At 37.5% G+C, this 22,194-nt stretch overlaps 1 protein-coding gene across 1 annotated transcript in view; it reads right to left on the bottom strand.

Annotated features, from left to right (window-relative positions):
• Window positions 1-22,194, bottom strand: part of MALRD1 (MAM and LDL receptor class A domain containing 1) — a 496,818-nt gene that overhangs the window by 110,130 nt on the left and 364,494 nt on the right. The window contains exon 24 of the mRNA XM_023758060.1: window positions 19,075-19,232. Coding sequence (XP_023613828.1) covers window positions 19,075-19,232 — 158 coding nt within the window. The remainder of the gene's footprint in view (window positions 1-19,074; window positions 19,233-22,194) is intronic.

Consider the following 22,194-nt stretch of genomic DNA (forward strand, 5'->3'; position numbering starts at 1 on the left):
GTTTCAATATTAACATCTATAGTAATAAAAGTGTGATATGCTAATTAGGCCGGACAGCTGAATGACCTTGTGGACGTCTTTCCAGACTAAGCCACGGCAGTGGGGCTGAGGCAGAGGCGGCTGCTGCGGCGAGCGGGGGGGCTGAGGTAGAGGCCATTAGGGGTGATCAGGCAGGCAGGCGAGTGGTTAGAAGCCAGTGATCCTGGATTGCGAGAGGGTGCAGGTTGGGCTGATGGACCCACCACCCCACTGCATAAATTTCAAGCACCGGGCCTCTAGTGTATTTATAATACCACCAATGTATTCAATTGAACAACTGTATGTGATGTCAAGTAATTCTGCAGCCATTATGACCAATGGAAAAATAAGGGAGATCATTTGGGGACTCCATATAATGTTGGTCAATGAGAAACACACTAAGGCTAAAATTACATGTTTTTTGTCTTCCAATAGAAATAAAATTCATTCCTTCTTACTAGTCTGTGTGTGTGTGTGTGTGTGTGTGTGTGTGTGTGTGAGTGATAACTCTCAGGAATTAAAAAAAAATTTTTTTTAAAAACTTTTAACATCTATTTGAAAAACAAATTGGCTAATATCCTTGAAAATTAATTATAATGTTATTTGTTTCTAATTTTATATTTTATCATACACATTTTACTGGAAAGCCACTCCATCTTGCAACAAAAAATTATTTGAAGTAATTTTCTAATAATCAACTGCTAGAAGAATAATTTGACTACTTCTGCTTTGAAATTTTGGTTGAATAAATACTCATTAATACAGTAATAGTCAATATTACATATTGTAAAATAATCATTTATTATAATTTTTTAATAAAAACAATATGGATTCATATAAAAAGAGATATAATAAAGTTTATATATGTTAATATATAAAGATTATATTTATGCAAAGATGACATACTCAAAGTAACTGCTTATACTTTAGGTCAAGAAAAAATTGAAAAAAATACTTGCTAAATCAAAACATGGATAGAGTAAAATGTAACCTAAATACATATTACCCAATTAAATTTATGTTAAATTTTTGAGGAAGCAACTCCTCAGCACTTGAATAAACATATCTTTGAATTAAAATATTCAATAACAGATATGAACAGATAACAGAAAATATGAGTGGTAATGATTAAATTCAGAAAATTATGGATAACAGAGATTAGTTATTTCAACAATATCCATGTGTCTAAATTATCCAGGTAAAAATTGCAATAACTTGATTAGTAGTTTTTGTTGAAGTTCCACTCTTCCTTCCTGTCTCCTTAGGTAAGACAGGAAGGCTAGAAGATACTGAAATTGCTTATTTCCCTTCCCCCACCGGGAAAGCTATCAGAGGCTGGGATGGGTATTTTTCTATCTCTAATTTGTTAAGCTCTGGTAAACTCCAGTAAATCAAGCTCTCTTTAAATAGTTTGGCTTGAGGGCAGGTCTGGCCAAGAAGATTAGAATGCTGGGTGTATTTAGAAATGGTTTCTTTTCCCCTTTTCCTACCAAATGGTTGCAGAGACTTTTCTTTGTTTTTCAGTGTGAGAACCTTGTAAGGCTGTTAGAGGAAAAACTCAGCAGCACTCATATAATTCCCAAAATTATCTGAATACCATTCACAAAAGTATGGTATTCCTCCCAGAATGTTTAACTTTCAAACGCCCACAGTGAGCCTCCAGCAATTCATTAATTATAGCTCAGGTGTTCTTACCCCAACACAGGGTAAGCAGCCCACGCCCAGGCCCTGCCTTAGAGCTGTGTCTGGGCTTCAGATTCAGCTCTGTCCCTGGAACCAGGGGGGTAAAGAAGGATGGCAGAGGCCTCACTTTTGTAGGGTGCCCTTTCCTTACTTTCTTCTGTCCTTCATAGGACCTTTGGCAGGGGGGTTGGAGGATGGTTGGTCTAGAGGTGGGGGAACAGAGGGCCAAGGCTCGTGGAGGCTCCCTGGATGGCGCGGGGCCAGCTGCAGCACTGAGGGGAATCTGGTCGGGCACCAGGCACCTGCGTGGGGCACAGCTCAGCAGGACCGCTCCTTCCAGGACAGTCATGCCCCCCCCCCACCACTCCCCTGCCTGCCACACCAATATGGTAGAATGTATTCAATTGCAAGTATGATTGTAGCTATGTGAATTTCTGGGAAAGATAAAACTATAAATTCAGCAAAAAAGATCAGTGATTGCAAGGGATGTGGAGGTGGTAGAGAGGAATGAATAGGTGGAGCACAGGGGGATATTTTAGGGCAGTGATGCTATTCTGTATGATCATCTGGATGTGTCATACATTTGTGAAAACCCATGGAATGTACAACAGAAAGGGTGAACCCAAAGGTAAACTGTAGAATTTACTGAATAATAAAGCATTAACATTGGCTCATCAATTGTAACAAATGTACCACAATAATGCGTGATGTTAATAATAGTGGAAACTTGGGGTAGGAAATGCAAGGGAGTATATGGGAATTGTCTGAATGCTGCTGAGTTTTTCCTGTCAATCTGTAGCAGCTAATGAGAAAGTCAGTTAAAAAGCAAGCAAAAATATACAAGTACAGAGCTGGTATAAAATTTTCCTTTTTTGCTTTGATTCACTCAATTGCCTAATTAGTTGGAAAATCACAAATATCTCATCCATTTTAATGTCAGTTAAAACAATTACTCAAATGGTCACTTGGTTCTCTAAACACATTTACTCATTCTTTCTTCCCTTCCCTCTCTCCATCACACTTTCCAATTTCAGATATTTTAAAAAGTCTGGTGGTACATCATCTCTAATTTTACTAATGCCAACTGCTTTCCCCAGCTCCCTCCTCTGAGACCTAGCAACTTTGCCTGATCAGAGGCAAGAATGATCAAAGTACCAGGTACATTACGGTATCAAAGGAGGTACGAAAGAACTCAGTTAATAATAACAATTTTCTAGAACCGGGCCCCAAAGACCAGTTAATGAGAACATCCTTACAATGCTACAAAGCTTTCTTCAAGATTTCTCTCCCTGCCCCTTTCTTCTGTTTTGTTACTCTCTCCCTCCCTGTGTGTAGCCACAAGGCTCCCTTGCCAGTCCTCCTAAACACCAGGGACACTCTAGACTTGAAGCTTTGCACTATTTCTTCTCGCTGTCTGAAATGTTCTCCCACCCACAGCTCATATTTGCATGACTCACTCCATCACCTCCTTCAAGTGTCTGCTCAAAGTTTACATTTTTACTGCGCCCCACTCTGATTGTGGTTTTGAAAATGAGCCCAGGCCCAGCTCCAACAATCCTATTATTCTGCTTTACTGTGTTACACAGTTTTTAAAAATAATTTTATTGAATGTATTGGGGTGATATTGGTTAATAAAATTATATAGTTTCAAATGTATAATTCTATAATACACCATCTGTATACTGTATTGTGCTTTCACTACCCAAAGTCAAGTCTCCTTCTGTCATCATTTATACCTCCGTTACCCTCTGCTACCACCCCACTCCCCACTTTCCCTCTGGTAGTCACCATGCTGTTGATTGTGTCTATGAGTTTTTTGCTTTTTTTTTTATCTTAATCCCTTCACATTTTTCACCCAGCCTGCCAACATCCCTCCCCTCTGACAGCCATTCGTGTGCTTTCTGTATCTATGAGTCTGTTTCTATTTTGTTTGTTTATTTTGTTAATTAGATTCCACATTTAAATGAAATCATATGGTATTTGTCTTTCTCTGACTGGCTTACTTCACTTAGCATAATATGCTCCAGATCTATCCATGTTGTCACAAAACGTAAGATTTCCTTCTTTTTTATGGTTGAATAGTAGTCTATTGTGTAAATGTACCACAGCTTTTTTATCCACTCATCTACTGATGGGCACTTAGGCTCCTTCCAAATCTTGGCTTTTGTAAATAACACTGCAATAAACACAGGAGTGCATATAGTCTTTTGAATTCATGTTTGGGTTTCTTTGAATATATCAATAGAATATTAATAGAAGTGGAATTGCTGGATCATAAGGAAGTTCCATTTTTTATTTTTTGAGGAAACTCTTTATGTTTTCTATAGTGGCTGCACCAATCTGTATTTCTACCATCAATGCATGAAGATTCCCTTTTCTCCACATCCTCACCAACACTTGTTTTTTGATTTATTGAGGATAGCCATTCTGATAGACATGAGGTGATATTTCATTGTGGTTTTAATTTGCATTTTCTGATGATTAATGATGTTGAACATCTTTTCATATGTCTATTGGCCATCTGTATGTCCTCTTTGGAGAAGTGTCTATTCACGTCCTCTGCCCATTTTTTTAATGAGGTTGTCTGTTTTTTTGATGTTGAGTTGTGTAAGTTCTTTATGAGTTTTGGATATTAAGCTCTTATCAGATGTATCACTGGTGAATATATTCTCCCATTCAGTGGCTTGTCTTTTCATTTTATTGATGGTTTCCTTTGCTGTGCAAAACTTTTTTAGGTTAATGTAGTCTTATTTGTTTATTTTGTCTTGTTTCCCATGACATGACTTTAAAACAACTACCCATCTTACTTATGTATCACATTTCCTGCTTGCTGTCTTCTTCCTCCATTACCATGTAAATTCTATGAGGGCAGAGAGTGTGTTTGTTTCATTTAATTATGTATCCCAAATGCTTAGAATACGGCTGGGGTACATAATAGATGCTCAGTAAACATTTGATAAATAATGAAAGAATGGAAATGTTAAAATTTTAAGAATGTCAGTGTTTTCAAAGGATCTCGGAGCCTCCTAATGAAAAGCTTTTAGAGAACGAGAGGAGGTAATTGATTCACTGGTCAGTAATGGGAGCAGAGGTAGAAGCTCACATTTCTTACTGTACAATTTCCATCTCAGCACATTTATCATTTTATTTGAAAAAGCAATGTATGCACTTACAAAACTCGTAATCATTTGGGAGCTTCAGTAAGAGCTAGTAATGCTCTAATCTCTGTGTTTAGAAATAGTTACTTGTTCACACTAAAACATCACCTCAACTACTGTTCTTAGTGCAGAGGCCACTGTGTTATAATTAAGCTATATGTCTTACAATAAGAAATTCACCATAGGTAAGTATGGGCATGGGTAATTTTCTATATATCTGACACACATTCAGATATATGTGTTATATATGTATACAAACATATAATTTTACATATATATGTATAAGCTTAGAACAATCACAATATGAAGATCAATTTACATTTAAGCTCTATCTCTAAAGGTTGAAGAAATAGATCACTCTTTTTTTCTTCCTTATTTGAGATGGAAAATAAAAAATACCAGTTTGCTCTCTAATATCCCAAAGCAAATTACAATGAGTTCATTCACATGAAATCTGTGTCCAAGTTATAAAAGACTATCCAAAGTTGGTTGGTGATTAAATGTGGTATAAGGAGGCATTTCCATCACAGCTTTCCTTCAGTGTTTACTCTACCTAGCAATAAGAAGGCTGAACTTAAACTGGGGCTAGGACCCAGATTCTAATCCTGGTTCTGCCAATACTAACTGGATGTCTTAGTCTAAATTACAGTATCTAATCTGTTTAAACCTTGATTTCTCCTCTATTGAGTGGAAGATATTAATACCGGATAGGTATGTCATTAGGTTTAAATAAATATCCATAATGCATATAAAGTTAATGCCAATACTCAGTACACATCCTTATTATTATTCATGTGCTTGCTATTACATATCATTTATTATCTATTTTTTAAAAGGAGTTTATATAGTAGGATAAATTATGTTAATGAGGAGCTGACACTATTGTAGGATTAAAAAATAATTTCAGGGTTGTTTTGTTTGTGTTTTTTTTTTTGTATGTGTGTGTGTGTGTAGGTGTGTATGTTTCAAAAGCATTGTTAGAGTCCTTTTAATAAGGGGAATGAGACCAGAGAGCCTTATAAATTTTCCGTTTCCAGGCATTAGTAACTCAGAAAGCTAGTCTTGGACAAAGGTTTCCCTGTATTCCGGCCAATTGCCCCTCCTGAACATCACCCGTGTTGCAGTCAACAGCAGTGGCTGAATCAGAGGAAAAGAGCTGAGAAAACTATGTCTACTATGCATGTGGAAATGGAAGCGGCAGATCTGTACTTAGCTCTACAACATTAACCTCACATTCTTTGAATGAGCCAGACTATTTAGAAGTAATCAGAAATAAAGCATCAGCCAAATGACTCACTAGCAGAATGACCTGTGTAGCATTCAGTAGCAGCCTGATACTTACAAGTGTGTGTTTTTTTCTCCCAGCTAATAATATCACTGTGCAGACCACCTTCAAATTGCCCTCAAAACACCTTCCCTCAAAAAGAAGAAAAATTAGACAGCAAAACAGCAAATAGAAAAAAATGGAATAGTGGGTTAATTTACTTTAGTTTTAGCATGTCCTGCAAAATTGTAAATATTTGAAAAAATGGTTTGTGATTCTGACGGCAAAATGAAAACACATGCTTACTTGTACTCCTCAAGAATATTCCACCGCAAAGACAGGAAAAATACAGAAGTAAATCCACTGATGCACTGGAAAATCAAGAACATAGCTACCAACATACGAAAATAAGAACTTTCTGAAAGTTTTAGACTGAATGGAAACTGATGAAAATATGTAAGTAAAACTGAGAAACTTGCAAACACCTATAAGTGAAGAAAAGACCAACCAAGAAATGACTGTTCCCAGCAGAATTCTGGAGTAACCCAGAAAGGTGGAGAGCATAAAGGAGCTGTGCATGTGTCACTGGCTAGTCATTCATCTCTGTAAAAAGTCAGGTCAATCTCCGTGTGAGGAGTTGCTGATCTAGCATCCATGCCTGGAACACACCGTGTGAGTAAATACTGCTCCTGTGGGAGATCTGACACATGAGTTTCCAAGAGTGGGCACTGGGACCAGAGGAATGAGGAGGCATCCTTTGTGACTACCAGGCAGTACTCATTCCTCCCTCAACAAATAAACAAGCTGCCATTACATCACAATTTCAAGCCCACTAGAAATAGCTCATCCTTTACACCAGAGCAACAGAGAACCAGAGAGCTTGATTCAGAATAAGTATGCACTTTCAGGGGAATGAAACTCCTTACTTGGTTGAAGGCAATGAAATATATATAATTATTTAATGTAGACTTACCCATAGATAGCAATACAAAACCAATAGTAAGTAACCAAATGAGAAAAATTCTAAGAGACATTAAATTGAACAGAATACTAGTAGAATACCTTAAGGAAGATCGCTAATAAAATAAATGGGCGATAAATAGAGAATAAGTAATTCCCTTGAGAGATTTGGGTACCCAATATATCAGTAGAATAGAAGAGGATAATAAGAAAAAGAAGCATTCAGAGTTCTTGGAAATTAAGAATATGATTGCTAGTATAAAACCCCCAGAGATGAAATGAATAGCAGAATCAATACAGATTAAATTCCAAAAAGTAAACTGGAAAATTGAACCAACTAATCAGACTCCCTTGCCAGAAAACTGAAACATAAAACCTTTGAGGATACGTTAGAGGGTAGCAAGGACAGAGCCAGAAGTTTACACATCTCTCTAATAGATTTTCCCAGAAGGAGATAATCAACTAAATTACAGAATAAAACCTGGTGATGAAACATGATGAGGGCCCACCAAATTTCCAGAATGATGAACTCCAGGAACCAAAAAATATTTTATGTACTTTTTGGGAGAAAAGTAAGATTCGTAAAAATCCTGGAAGAGAAGTAATCAGACTGACATCTGTCTTCTGTAAGGCAGACAGATCATGGATTTTAGAATACAATGCAATAGCGCCTTCAATAACTTAAGGAAAAATAATTTTGAACCTAGAAGTTCATACCCAATCAAACTATCTTTCCAATATGGGTACATAACCGTTTTCAATCAACCAGGAACTCACAAAGCTTACCACCCATGTATTCACTATTTCTGAAATGTGTGTGAACAAAACATGTTATTTTGGGCTGATGGTGCCTGTCCCAGAGTTCCTATGTTGAACCCTAAACCCTAGTACTTTAAAATGTGACTGGATTTAGAGACAAGAGGTGATTAAATTAAAATGAAGCCATTAGGGTGGACCCTAATAACATTTTTCTGGTGTTCTCAAAAGAAAAGGAAATTTGGACACAGAAAGAGATATACCAGAGATGATCACACATAGAGGAAAATTAATGTGAGGGAAGATGAGAAGGCTACTATCTGTAAGCCCACCAGAGAGAACTCAGAAGAAATCCAATGCTGACAAGCTGATCTTGGACCAGTAGAATCTAGAACTGTGAGTAAATAAACTTCTGTTGTTTAAGCTACCCAGTCTGTGGTATTTTGTTATGACAGCCTTAGCAAACTAATATACATAGTAAACAAAAAACAATTCACTATAGTGATTGCATAGGAATTGATAAAGGCTAGTGAGCAAAGATGACTGTAAAAGTTTTACTTGATTATCATATATTAGTGAGGCATTTCAAAGAATGCAATTGCCAAGAGAGTGGATGAATTATTTACACCCTGAATCTTCTGTTCTAGCCAATTTTAATAAGTCATAGAGCTGGGAGGATAAGCCAGGTCAATACTAGTAAAATCTTGCCAAAGAACTTCATTTATTTGAGGAGTGGGTAGGTTGGAAGTATGCAATTCATTTACAATAATAGTGGATAAATATTTTAAAGGACTTACTACAAATTAAGTGTCCACTTCAGAGAAACACAGCAATTAAAATGCATAAATACTGGGAATAAGCAAGAATAAAAGACATAAAAATGGGAAAAGACATATAAAGGGAAAAATAATGAAACAAGAAAAAGGACACAGAAAACATAAAAAATAGGTCTCCATTTTGATGAAACAGCAACCAAAACACTGAGTTGATTTGTAAAAGAACAGAAGCTCAGTAACAGAATAAAGATAACCTCGCCATCTACACTAATAAAAGAGAAACATAGTAATTAGCGTACGACCGCTACCCTTCCCATTGGCTAATCAGCATATCCTTATGCAAATTAACTGTCAGCCAAGATGGCGGCCGGCAGCCCTGCACTGAAGCGAACAGGGAGGCTTGCTTGCTCCAGTGATGGCGGACTCCAACGTTCCCCGCCTGCCGCTGCCGGCCTCTCAGCTGCAACTCTAAGCAACTATGTTGCAAATATAGAAGCTAAACAAAACCCCAGAAACCAGCTTTCAGTCAGCCGGGCTTTAGTCAGCCTGACCGCAACATTGTATCAAATACAGAAGGAAAAACAAAGGCCAGAAACCAGCTTTCAGCAGCCGAGGCCTCAGAGCTAAAGCTGGCCCAGAATAAAAAAAGAAAAAAGAAAAAAAGGAACGGTTGGGAGCTTCAGTCACCCGCCAGCCTGAAAAAGGCCCTCAGCCCCTCACCCAGGCTGGCCAGGCACCCCAGTGGGGACCCCCACCCTGATCCAGGACACCCTTCAGGGCAAACCAGCCGGCCCCCACCCGTGCACCAGGCCTCTATCCTATATAGTAAAAAGGTAATATGCCTCCCAGCACCGGGATCAGCGTGACAGGGGGCAGTGCCCCAACCCCCTGATCCCCCTGCGGCTCTGTGAGTGACAGGGGGCGGGGCCACAACCTCCCCATCAGCCCTGCTCTGTTCGTGACAAGGGGAAGGCGCCCCAACCCCCTGATCGGCCCCGCTCTGTGCGTGACAGGGGGGAGCTCCTCAACCCCCTGATGGGCCCTGCTCTGTGCATGACAGGGGGGAGCTCCTCAACCCCCTGATCGGCCCTGCTCTGTGTGTGACAGGGTATGGAGCCCCAACCCCCCTGATGGGCCCTGTTCTGTGCGTGACAGGGGGTGGCACCGCAACTTCCCTATCACCCCTGCCTTGAGTGTGACAGAGGGCGGTGCCCCAACCCCCCAATCGGCTCTACCCTGAGCTTGACTAGGGGTGGCATCACAACCTCCCGATCCGCCCTGCTCTGTGCATGACAGGGGGCAGCGCCCCAATTCCCCAATCGGCCCTGCTCTGAGCCCGACCAGGGGCTACACCTAGGGATTGGGCCTCCCTCTGCCCACCCGGGAGCAGGGCTAAGGCAAGCAGGTGTTTACCCCCCGAGGGCCCCCAGACTGTGAGAGGGCCACAGGCTGGGCTTGAGGGACCCCCCCCCCGAGTGCACAAATTTTTGTGCACCGGGCCTGTAGTATCTTTTATAACTTACATAATGAAAGCCAAGTATCATGGAATAATAAAAATAAAGGGATGGGTAAGATATTAAGAAACTTTATTTTTTAAATGGTAAGAACATCCAAATTATTAACAGGCAAAAAGATTTCAGGGAAAGTATAAAGAAGAATGTTTAATATTGATAAAATTTCTAATTCCCCAAGCAGATATAATTGTCTTGAATCCTTACACATTCAAGAATATAGCTTTGAACTATAAAGGGCTGAGACAGATATAAACAAAGATAAACTGAGAATTCTGTAATCAGTTTGGAGGAAGTTAAAACACCTTTTCCCCAAATTGACAAACTCAGTAGATAACAATGAGTAAGCATGTAGAGGATTATTATGTATCTCTGTATTTCTATCATCTTTCTATGCCTCTATCTATTTTTTTGTATCAAACTGAGAAGCAATCTTTCTTTTATGCCTCTGTAGAAAATTTACAAATGCATATATGAATTTCATGTATAATAACATAAGCATCTCAAATCAACAGAAGAGGACACAGTATTGAATCAATAGTGTGTGACATGTGGAGGAACTGGCTTGTAAATCGCAAAAATTATGAGCTTCTAACTTCTCACCACAATACACAAAATGAATTATAAGTGGGTTAATTAATTAAATGTAGAAATCAAAATTATATACATCTAAAATAAGTGAGATTATTTTTATGACAGGAAAGAACTTCCTAAACAAAGCATTAAAGCCAGCATCTCCAAGGAAAATAGATTAACAGAGTTCATGAAATAAGGATGTAAAAGAAAATTACTTTAATTAAATATGGCATTTGTAAAATTATATATAAAATAAAGGACCCAGACTTTTAAGCAAAGCTGGTTTTGGGTTCTTTCTCAAGGTGACTTTGCACCTACCCAATGTTGGCAGGTGTAAGAAATACCTTCTTTTGCAAATTCCCATGTCTGTGTCTTAAAACTGTGACATGATTTTAATTTTTAGCAGCATATTTCTTCAACTTGGGGTCACTTTTCTTTTTCTGATTTTATTATATTCTAAAGGAAAAGTTTATTTTGAAGGTCAGATTAGATTAGTTCCTTCTCTTGAGTGTCAGCCTTTACATTTTATGTGGTGCCTTCCTACCCAGCTCCATTTATAATTTAATAGCAACTTATAGTAGTATGTTTTACCAACCTATTTTTCTATTTTCTGCAATGGGAGATACACAGAATATCTCAGCATAGTTTGCTTTAGCTACACTATCAAAGTATCTCTTTGCTGGGGAGATCTACACACCCACCTTTACTAATCTGGTAACAAACGCCCTTGATTCTTATGTTGTGATGGATGATGGTTGTGTGTTGGACACACTCTCCAAGGCAAAGCCCGTCTGTCATGCACTCCACCCGGCAAAATCCCTGGCACACGGCACATGCAACCTTACCTTTCTCTTTTATTTAATAGGACCCATCAGATTAAAATATGGAACACTGATATTATGTCGAAAAAACCTTGAATCTAATCTCAAAAAGGGAGGAAATCACAAAAGTAGGTTCATTTTAACTATTGTTATTGTATATTACTTGTGTTACATCTTACAAATGATTGCAATGCAGCAGTGTGTGTGACATGTGGAAAACTACTGTCTCAGTATATTGCTTCCTATATTTCTGCTTAAAACACATAAAATGCTCAATTTAGAGTATACTTTAGATCTTCTGAAAGATTGTTTAGATGGCAGAAATGTGTTATGTTCAATGACTCCTACACATATCTCTACCATTTATATCTGGGGATATTGCATGTACTATTGTTTCCTCTCTTAAACACAATCTACTATTATTTTCAAACTAGAAGCCCGGTGCATGAATTCGTACCCGGGTGGGGTCCCTTGGCCTGGCTGGCGATCGGGATCGATCACGGCCAATTGGGGCCGGGTGGCTGGAGGGAGGGACTGCAGGAGGTTGGCTAGTCCTGGGAGTTTGGCTATTGGAGCGCACTGACCACCAGGGGGCAGCTCCTGCGTTGAGTGTCTGCCCTTGGTGGTCAGTGCACATCATAGCTACCAACCGGTTGTCTGGTCTTCCAGTCGTCCCGTTATAACAGTCACTTAGGCTTTTATAAATATAGAAGCTGCCCTTGATAAGCAGTGGGCCACCACCGGTGAAAACTATGACCATGAACTTTAGCATAAACAGGAATGAAAGAGACTTGGTTAATCTGGAACATCAGTAAAAATGTACTTTTATAAAAGAATAAAATTATAGATGGAACACTGATAGTGCCTTCCAACATATCTGATAACATCATAAAACTTTAAAATTAAGCATTAATAATATAAAAAAGGAATAAAACAAAATAACTGGATGTGTACATTGCCTTAAGGACATGCAATACAAATGAGTACCTATTTAATTTTTAATACTTATTTTTATAAATGTAACAAACATTTTTGATATTTTTTCTCTTTTGAAACAACAGTTTTTTATTGGTTTCCCTTTTTACTCAACATATGCCTGGAGAAATTTATGCTGCACTCGTGATAATTACAAAATGGGCCAGATCCTCATCTGTGTGGTAACATCTCATGTAAAAATCAGAGCCTTTTTGGCAACTTTTTAACAGAGGTTATCAGTAAATAAGTCATTCTTCACTGCACCAAAAGGTAACTAGTGCCCTGATTAAGTGAAAATAAATCTAAAATTTATTTCCTCTGCTACTAGAAACTGTTTATGCACCATATTTCATTGATTCATTATTCAATTATTCATCATGATCATGGTTATATGTGGGTGGTGATATTAAGTTCTGATTGGTATATCAAATGTCCTTTCTAGGGTATCTTATGCCCCCAGCAGGCCCATGCTCACTGTGCATTTAAGAAATAAGGCTGAATGGGGTAAAACTCTTCCTCCTTTGCCAGACTTCTTATTCTGAAGGTCAGGGGTCTGGGAGCATCCAGGGAATAAAAAGAATTTCCTTCTTCATTAGCATTCAGAAAGCCACCCTCTGAATGGTCTGACTGTCTAATAGGACATCTGTAAATCTAATGACAAACTTGAGAAGTCCAAAACTGACCAGAGGAGGCCTTAATCAGTTTGACGAAAAGATGTAGTCTTGGTGGTCCTTGAACTATTCCTTCAACAGCCTTAATCATCAAAAGTAGTAGAACATCTAGTACACTGTTGATGGGAATGCACCCTGGTGGAGCCATTATGGAAAACAGTATGCAGTTTCCTCAAAAAATTAAATATGGAAATGCCATGAAACCCAAAACACCAATCAGAAAGAATGTATGCACCCTTGTGTTCATAGAAGCACAATTTACAATAGCTAAGATCTGAAAACAGTCCAAGTGGCCATCAGCAGATGAGTGGATAAAAAAGCTGTGGTATATTTATACCATGGAATATTATGCAGCTATAAAAAAGAAGGACCTATTACCCTTTGAGACAGCATGGAGGGACCTAGAGAGTATTATGCAAAGTGAACTAAGCCAGTCAAAGAAAGACAAGTATCACATGATCTCACTCATATGTGGAATCTAATGAACAAAATAAATGGATGAACAAAATAGATCCAGAGACATAGAAGCATGAAACAAACTGATGAATCTCAGAGGGGAGGTGGGGGTGGGAGGTTGGTGTGGAGACATTAATTGAGGAACTTGTATGCATATATGCACAGCCTATGGACATAGATAATAGTGTGATGAAGGCCTGGGTGGGGCGGGTATGGGATGGAGGGGGGTCAATGGGGAAAAAAAGGAGGACATCTGTAATGCTCTCAACAATAAAGATACATTTTTTAAAAAAGTATGTCTTTACTTTTGAAAAAAAAATGAAAGCAGCAGAACAAATGGATGCCATGGTAGGTCACATAGGCAATTATAGGTAAAACAAATACATATAGCACCCCACTCTCCAACTTTTAAAGAACTAGGTTTCAATAACTATTTGTAGAAAATAAGGGATGATTTTGAATAATAAAAATAAAGAAAACTAAAATGTGCCATTAAAATAGCCGTCTAGTTCTGAGAGACAGTAAACACAGACTAGAGCCAGTGGCTCTGGGGTCGCGAAGGCCTGCCACCTCCTAGCTCTAGGACTTCGGACAAGCTCCTGAAGCTTCCTCTTCTCATTATCTCTCTCTGTGTTAAAATGTGGATAATGTTAGCCCTGGCTTGTTTGGCTAAGTGGTTAGTGTCAGTCTGTAGGTTTGATTCGAGGTCAAGGGCACATACCTCCTTTGTAGGTTCCTGAGCCCTGGTGGGGGTGCTTTCAGGGGGCAACACATTGATGTGTCTCTCTCCAGTCAATGTTTCTCTCTCTCTCTCTCTCTCTCTCTCTCTCTCTCTCTCTCTCTCTCTCTCTCTCCCTCTCTGCTTCCCTCTCTCTCTCTCCCTCTCTGCTTCCCTACCTCCACCCTCCCTTCTACTCTCTCTAGAAATCAGTGGGGAAAATATCCTTGGGTGAGACTAAAAAAAAAAAAAAGGAGCAGACAATGTTAGTGCTTGTCTCACTGGATGATGTGAGGATTAGACCAATCAGTACATGTGAAACACTTTAGACAGTGCATAGCATATAGTAACCAGCTGATGCTACTCTCTGCTGTTTTTTCTCTGCTCTTACTATCTTCCTAAACATCACAGCAAAGCAAAGGAAATCTCACAAACACCGACCACAACAATAATGACTTCCTGAATGGAACAATTAGATGCTTAATTCCATAGGTTTTAGCAGAAATCATTTAGGTCTAAAAACCCCTAACACTATTTCAACACAGCAGGTTAACTCTTCTGAAATATGAAAAATAGGCTAGTAGAAACCCATATAGATATATGAATTCATCTTTTATCACTAAATACAGTTTTAAGTAGTCGGTGATGTTTTTTTCTTCATGAGCAATTAGAAATTTCTACAAATTACCAAAGCAGTTATAGAAATATTAATTATTAAAGTTACCTGCCTTCCTTTGTGTATCTTTAAAAAATGAGTTTGGATATTAAAGGATATTAGTCATTTTTACAGGAATGTTTTTGTCCAGTGTCAAACTTTACCTCTTTTCATAGACATTAAGTAACTCACATGAATTAGCATTAAATATCAAAACAAACTGAAATACTGGAACTAAATAATCTCATGGGAAATTAATTTGGTTCACTGAGGCTATTTTGGCAATGTGGATCAAAAGTAACTAGCACCATTTTAAGGAGTGTGTTTAATTTGAAAAGAACTGACCTAGAAAATAAAGTATGTATTAACATTGTTCTATAATTTCCTGAGCCTTTGAAAAAAAGGATATAGATACTGTATGAACATTTTATTATTCTGAATATTATTCATTTACCATCAGGCTTCCCAGTTCTTATAAAACAGTTGCCTTCTCTATGCAACACTCTACTTTGCAGGCTGGGATAAATGTGAATGGTTTGGCTTTTTATCCCAAAAAGTTATAGAGAGCTCATAATTGAATTTCACTTTGATCTCCTCAACTGTACAAGTCTTCTTTGACTATTAGCTTTATATGATGCCCTCCATTAATATACTAATAACATTAAAACATGTGTAATTTAGAAAATAATCTTAATATACCAGTGAAAATCTAAGTCTTGCTCATTATGTAGAAATTGCTTTTTAGTTTATCCTTATACTCCACTTTAGACCAAGTCCTAACTTCTCTGCCCAAACTTCTAGAAATATCTAACTTGTTTCCTTGCTTCACTTCCACTTCTGTCCTCCTCCTGCCCACCAGCACTCATTCCTTTTCCCTATAGTAGTGGGACAGTCTTTTAAATTTTCAAATAAGGTTATATTATTCCACAATTTTACCCTCTCTGCTACAGATTGGATGTTTGTATCTTTCTCACCAACTTCATATGGTGAAGCCCTAATCCCCAATGCGTTAGTTTTGGGTGGGGCCTTTGACAGGTAATTAGGTCATGAGGGTGAAGACCCTATGAATGGGATTCGTGTTGTTATAAAAAGAGACCCAAGAGAGATGATCTCTCTGCCAGGTGAGCACACGGAGAGAAGGCAGCCATCTGCAAATAAGGAGAGGATGCACAACAGAAACTGAATTGGAGGGTACCTTGACCTTGGATTTTTCAGCTCCCAGGACTGTGAGATGTAAATTTTTCTTGTTTAAGCTACCTAGTCCATGGTTATTTGTTATAGCAGTCCAAGCTGATCAAGACACTCCCCAATGACGTTGCATGGTTCTTAAATAAAATCTAATCTCAGTCACAAGGCCCTACAGAAGCTGGCCCCTGCCTGTTGATCTCTCTCTCTCTCTCTCTCTCTCTCTCTATTTTGTGCCAGCTATACTGGCCCTCACATTCCCTCCACCTTTGCACTTTTTCATTGACTTGCTCCCTTTGCCTAGAACATTCTGGCTCCAGATATTCACAAGGCTCGCTCCTTCTTGTTTTTTGAATATAAATTCAAACATTATTTTTCTCAGAGAGGATTCCTTACCATTCAGTATAAAACAAAACTCTCAGAAGATCCTAAGTAATTATTCATCACCAAAATCTGTTTTATTTGCTTCAGGATATTGTATCACAAATTGAAGTTTTCATATTTGGGTGTTTTTGTTTTCTGTCTTCCCTACTAGAGGGTCGTTTTTAATAAGTTAACGTAAGCAGGACAAATTTAAACTGACTGGTGCTGACTCAAAATTTTTCATTATTTTACAAATTAATATTTTTAAAAGATTTGTGTTTTCTTTGGGGTGGGCACTAATTTCAGACAGGGACAAGCTATAAAATATAAACTACCCTAACATATTTCAAAAATAGAGGAAATTTAATATGGGGAGTTGGTTACAAAATTTATTGAAGAGATGAGAAACCACCAAGTAATTTATGAGACAATAGATTAGTATGCACAGGATGATGTTTCCATCCCTAAAACTAGAACATTAAAGGGAAGTAGTCACCAAAATTGAGTGGCTGGAAGAAGCTAGAATTTGGCTGGCTTACTTGGTGGGAGTTAGAACTAAGGAACCAGTGCCTCTCTGGATGAAACTGAGTTACAGATGAGATGCCTTTAGAAAGTCAGCCAAAAAAGAGAGAAGGGGAAAGCTTGTCTCCTCTTCCTGCCTGTATGTCTTTGGCCAGTGCCTTTCATTGGTCAAACTTATCCAGGTAGCATAGAGCAAAGGAGCTTGGGAAATGTAGTTCTCTGGGATACAGAACAGAGCACAGAAGGGCAGAGATTATGCATTACTTCATATAATTTCATAAAAGTTGTGCTGGCAAGAAAGCACACTACTGCAGTCTACAATTGGAAATCTCTATTAGGAAGGCTGTGCTATTTTCATTGCCTCAAAAATCCTCTACGAGAAAGCTCACCTTAGGTAGTTTCCTTGCCACACCCTTTCTAAAGGATTTATGTAATCACTGTAAGTAGTTTCAGATTAGCACAATAATACTCTGCCATATGCTCCAGGACCACATTTGCTCTTTACGAACTCAAGCAGTCATCTGTTATGGCACATCCTAGAGCAGTGCCTCTCAACCTTTTCAATGTTAAACACCTTTTAGATATACATTTTTTTAATTAGAAAGGTATTACATATTTAATGCAGAAAATTATAAAATGAATGAGTAAAAATAATGAAAGAATATTTTTCTACACCATCTAGAGATAATTAACCATTTTTGTGTATGCTTGCATATATGTATTTTAATAATGTAGATATTTATATAGATTAAAATATATATATATATTTATACACACTGATACACTCAAAATTAGATATATGTTTTAAATGGCATTATGGAATATATCTTTATTAACATCTGCTTTAGTTATTAATGAAATATAAACACTTTTCTTTATCACTAATTATTCATTCACATAATTAGTTTTATATATTATATAATAAAAGTGAATGTACTGTATTTTACCAATTCCTATCACTTGCCATTCAGTTGGTTTTAAATAGTTACTATTATAAACAATAGTAAGATAAAACTTCATAAATAAAACATCATGCATGTCTATCTTTATTTTCTTATATTTCTAGATGTGGAATGTTTTGATAATTAATATAAAAAATATCAAGCTTTCAATTGCCAAAATACTCTTCATAATTTCATATTGATAGCAACAAATAAGAATATTTATTTATCCACACCTATACCACCAATGCACATTGTTATTCACTTTATTCCTTTAAAAACTCTTTTTAATATTAAAAAATAAGAGGTTCTTCCTCACCACATTTCCAGATAATATTAGTTAGACTTTTGGTCTTAGTTACTTTAGAAAACACATGCACAAATGTTAAGTTCTCAGACCCCGGATAAGGAGTGATCTGCCCACCAAACTTCCCCATGTCATAACTGCAGACAGTTCTTACTAATGCAACACATCTGTTGAGAAACCTCTGCCCCCAAAATGTAGTAAAACATGACACTGATATGCCCAAATTAGAGATAATAAGAAAGAAAAAGTTTAACCTATATAATAAAAGCCTAATATGCTCAGTGTCCAGTCATCCGGTCGGCCATTCAACCAATCAAAGCATAATATGCTAATGATATGCTAAGGCTACTCAAATGCTTGCTATGATGTGCACTGACCACCAGGGGGCAGATGCTCACACCAGTAGGTTAGCTTGCTGCTGGGATCTGGCTGATCAGGGACTGGGTGAGATGGGCTGGACACACCCTGGAGCCCTCCCACATCCCCTCCCCAGCTGGCCAACCTCCCACGTCCCTCCCTGGCCCTGATAATGCACCAGTGGGGTCCCTCGGCCTGTCCTGTGCCCTCTCACAATCTGGGACCCTTCAGGGGATGACGGGGAGCTGGTTTTGGCCCGATACCATAGGCCAGACAGAGGGACCCCACTGGTGCATGAATTCGTGCATCAGGCCTCTAGTAAGATTATAAAAAAGGAAATATGTTTAAAGACATTCTACAAAGACTTTAGTGAAACACAAGTCTCTGTCTTCCTTTTGTACCTTTAGTACTCCCATGCTCCTTGGATCGATCATGTAGAACCAGAACCGAACAGTACACATTCCGAGGCTTGCTGGGAAGTATTGGGAAGTAGTGATTCTTGCAGTGTATCCTTCTTTGGGACCAGATGAGTTGACATACACGAAGTGTTGTCCACTACCTTGAAATAGGTAAATATAACTATTTTAGTGAAATGATATATTTTATAGCATGAGGCAGAATGGAGTTATACCATGTACACATTTCATTTTTCTCTACACACACACACACACACACACACATACACACACATTTAAACACAATTCATTTACTTTTTGTGAGTTATATATCAATAACATTTAATTTTTTGAACAACAACAACAAAAAAGAGTCATGAGTATATGATTCACAAAATTCACCCAGGGATGTGACTCTGCATAAAGTGATAAAATATTTGCATTTTTCCCAATTTGCTTAAACTGTCCATCAGTTTCAAGTAAATAAAATATTTTGTGAGCTGCATGTTGAGCAGGTATTGGGGGCTGATTGATGTATCTCATTTTCAGTTGTTCTGATTCACAGACTAACTACAATAGTAGTGAATGGTGATCCCAGCAAAGTGAAATGTAATTCTCAATGCCACTATTTTTTTCTGAGCAATAAATGACTTCTCCTCAATTGCATTATAGCGTGAAAGATCTCTCCATTTAAACACAGCTGGATTTATTTCCCCTGCATACATCATCATATGTCTTTTTGCATTCTGTGTGATCTGTCTGGAGAAATATCTATTCAGGTCCTTTGCTCATTTTTTAATTAGATTGATTGTATTTTTTAAATGATAAGTTGTATGAGTTCTTCATAAATTTTGAATATTAATCCCTTATTGGATGTATAATTGGCAAATATCTTCCACCATGTGATAGGTTGTTTTTCCATTTTCTTGATGGTTTCCTTTGCTGTGCCAAAACTTTTAGTTTAATGTAGTTCCATTTGTTTATTTTTTCTTTTGTTTCCCTTGTCCTAGAGGATATATCAGAAAAAAATGTTGCTATGAGAAATATCTGAGATTTTACTGCCTATGTTTTCATCTCAAGTCATTATGGTTTTGAGTCTAATATTTCAGTCTTTAATCCATTTTGAATTTTTCTTGTGTATGGTATAAGAGGGTGATCTAGTTTTGTTGTTGTTGTTGTTGTTTCCATATATCCATCCAGCTTTCCCAACATCACTTATAGAAGAGACTGTCTTTTTGTCATTGTATATTCTTGCCTCCTTTGTCAAATATTAATTGAATATAAAGGCATGGGTTAATTTCTGGGCTTTCTATTCTGTTCCATTGATCTAAGTGTCTGTTTTCATGTCAGTACCATACTGTTTTTATTACTATAGCCTTGTAATATAGTTTGATATTAAGTAGCATGATACCTCCAAGTTTTTTAACACTGCTTTAGCTACTCAGGGTCTTTTGTAGTGCCATATAAATATTAGGATTATTTGTTTCAGTTTTGTGAAAAATGACATTGGTATTTTAATACAAATTATATTGAATCTGTAGATTGCTTTGGGTATTATAAACATTTTAATGCTGCTGTAATTATTCCTATTCATGAGCAGAGTATATGCTTACATTCATTTATATATTCAATTTCTTTCTTCAATGTGTTATAATTTTCTAAATTCAGGTCTTTTACCTCCTTGGTTAAATTTTTTTTTTAAAATATATTTTATTGATTTTTTTTTTTACAGAGAGGAAGGGAGAGGGATAGAGAGCTAGAAACATGGATGAGAGAGAAACATCAATCAGCTGCCTCCTGCACACCCCCCACTGGGGATGTGCCCGCAACCAAGGCACATGCCCCCGACCGGAATCGAACCTGGGACCCCTCAGTCCGCAGGCCGACGCTCCATCCACTGAGCCAAACCGGTCAGGGCTCCTTGGTTAAATTTGTTCCTAGGTATTTTTTGATGCAATTGTAAATGGTATTGCTTCCTTAATTTCTCTTTCTGATAGTTTGTTATTGGTGTACAAAAATGAAGCTGAGTTCAGAATATTAATTTTATGTCCTTTTTTATTGAATTTACTTATTAGTCCTAGTAGTTTTTAGGTGGAATTTTTAGGATTATCTACATACAGTATCATGTCATCTGCAAATGATGACAGTTTATTCTGACATTACAATTTAAATGCCTTTTTTTCTTGCCTGATTATTATGGTTAGGACTTACAATATTATGCTGAATAAAAGCAGTGAAAGTGGACAACCCTGTCTTGTTCCTGATTTTATTTTTTTTTTTCTTTTTTTTTTTTCTTTTTTTTTTTAATATATATTTTATTGATTTTTTACAGAGAGGAAGGGAGAGAGATAGAGAGTTAGAAACATCGATGAGAGAGAAACATCGATCAGCTGCCTCCTGCACATCTCCCACTGGGGATGTGCCCGCAACCCAGGTACATGCCCTTGACCGGAATCGAACCTGGGACCTTTCAGTCCGCAGGCCGACGCTCTATCCACTGAGCCAAACCGGTTTCGGCTTGTTCCTGATTTTAAAGTAAAACACTTAGTTTTCCCTTTTGACTATGACACTAGCTATGCATTTGTCATATATGGCCTTAATTATGTTAAGGTATGTTTCTTCTATTCCCACTTTGCTGAGCATTTTTATCATAAATATATACTGTATTTTAAGTGTTTTCCTGCATTATTGTGATGATCTTACGATTTTTATTCTTCATTTTGTTTATGTAGTTTATCACATTGATTTGTGGATTGAACCAATCTTGTATCCCAGGACTAAATCTCACCTGGTCATGGTGTTTGATCTTTGTAATGTATTGCTAAGTTAGATTTGCTAATATTTTGTTGAATATTCTTACATCTATGTTAAGCAGGAATATTGATTTATAATTTTCTTTTTTGTAATGTCTTTGTCTGGTTTTGAAGTCAGTAAAGCTGTCCTTGTAAAGGCGTTTAGAAGCCTTCATCCCTCTAATTTTTTTGAATAGTTTTAGAATGATAGGTGTTAATTCTCCTTTGAATGTTTGGTAAAATTCACCTGTGAAACCATTGGATACAAATCTTTTTTTGTTGGAAGTTTTTTTTTATTGCTCTCGTTTTTAAATTAAATAATTTTTTTATTACT

This window comes from Myotis lucifugus, unplaced genomic scaffold, assembly GCF_000147115.1.
Source record: "Myotis lucifugus unplaced genomic scaffold, Myoluc2.0 scaffold_121, whole genome shotgun sequence".
NCBI classification, from domain to species: domain Eukaryota; kingdom Metazoa; phylum Chordata; class Mammalia; order Chiroptera; family Vespertilionidae; genus Myotis; species Myotis lucifugus.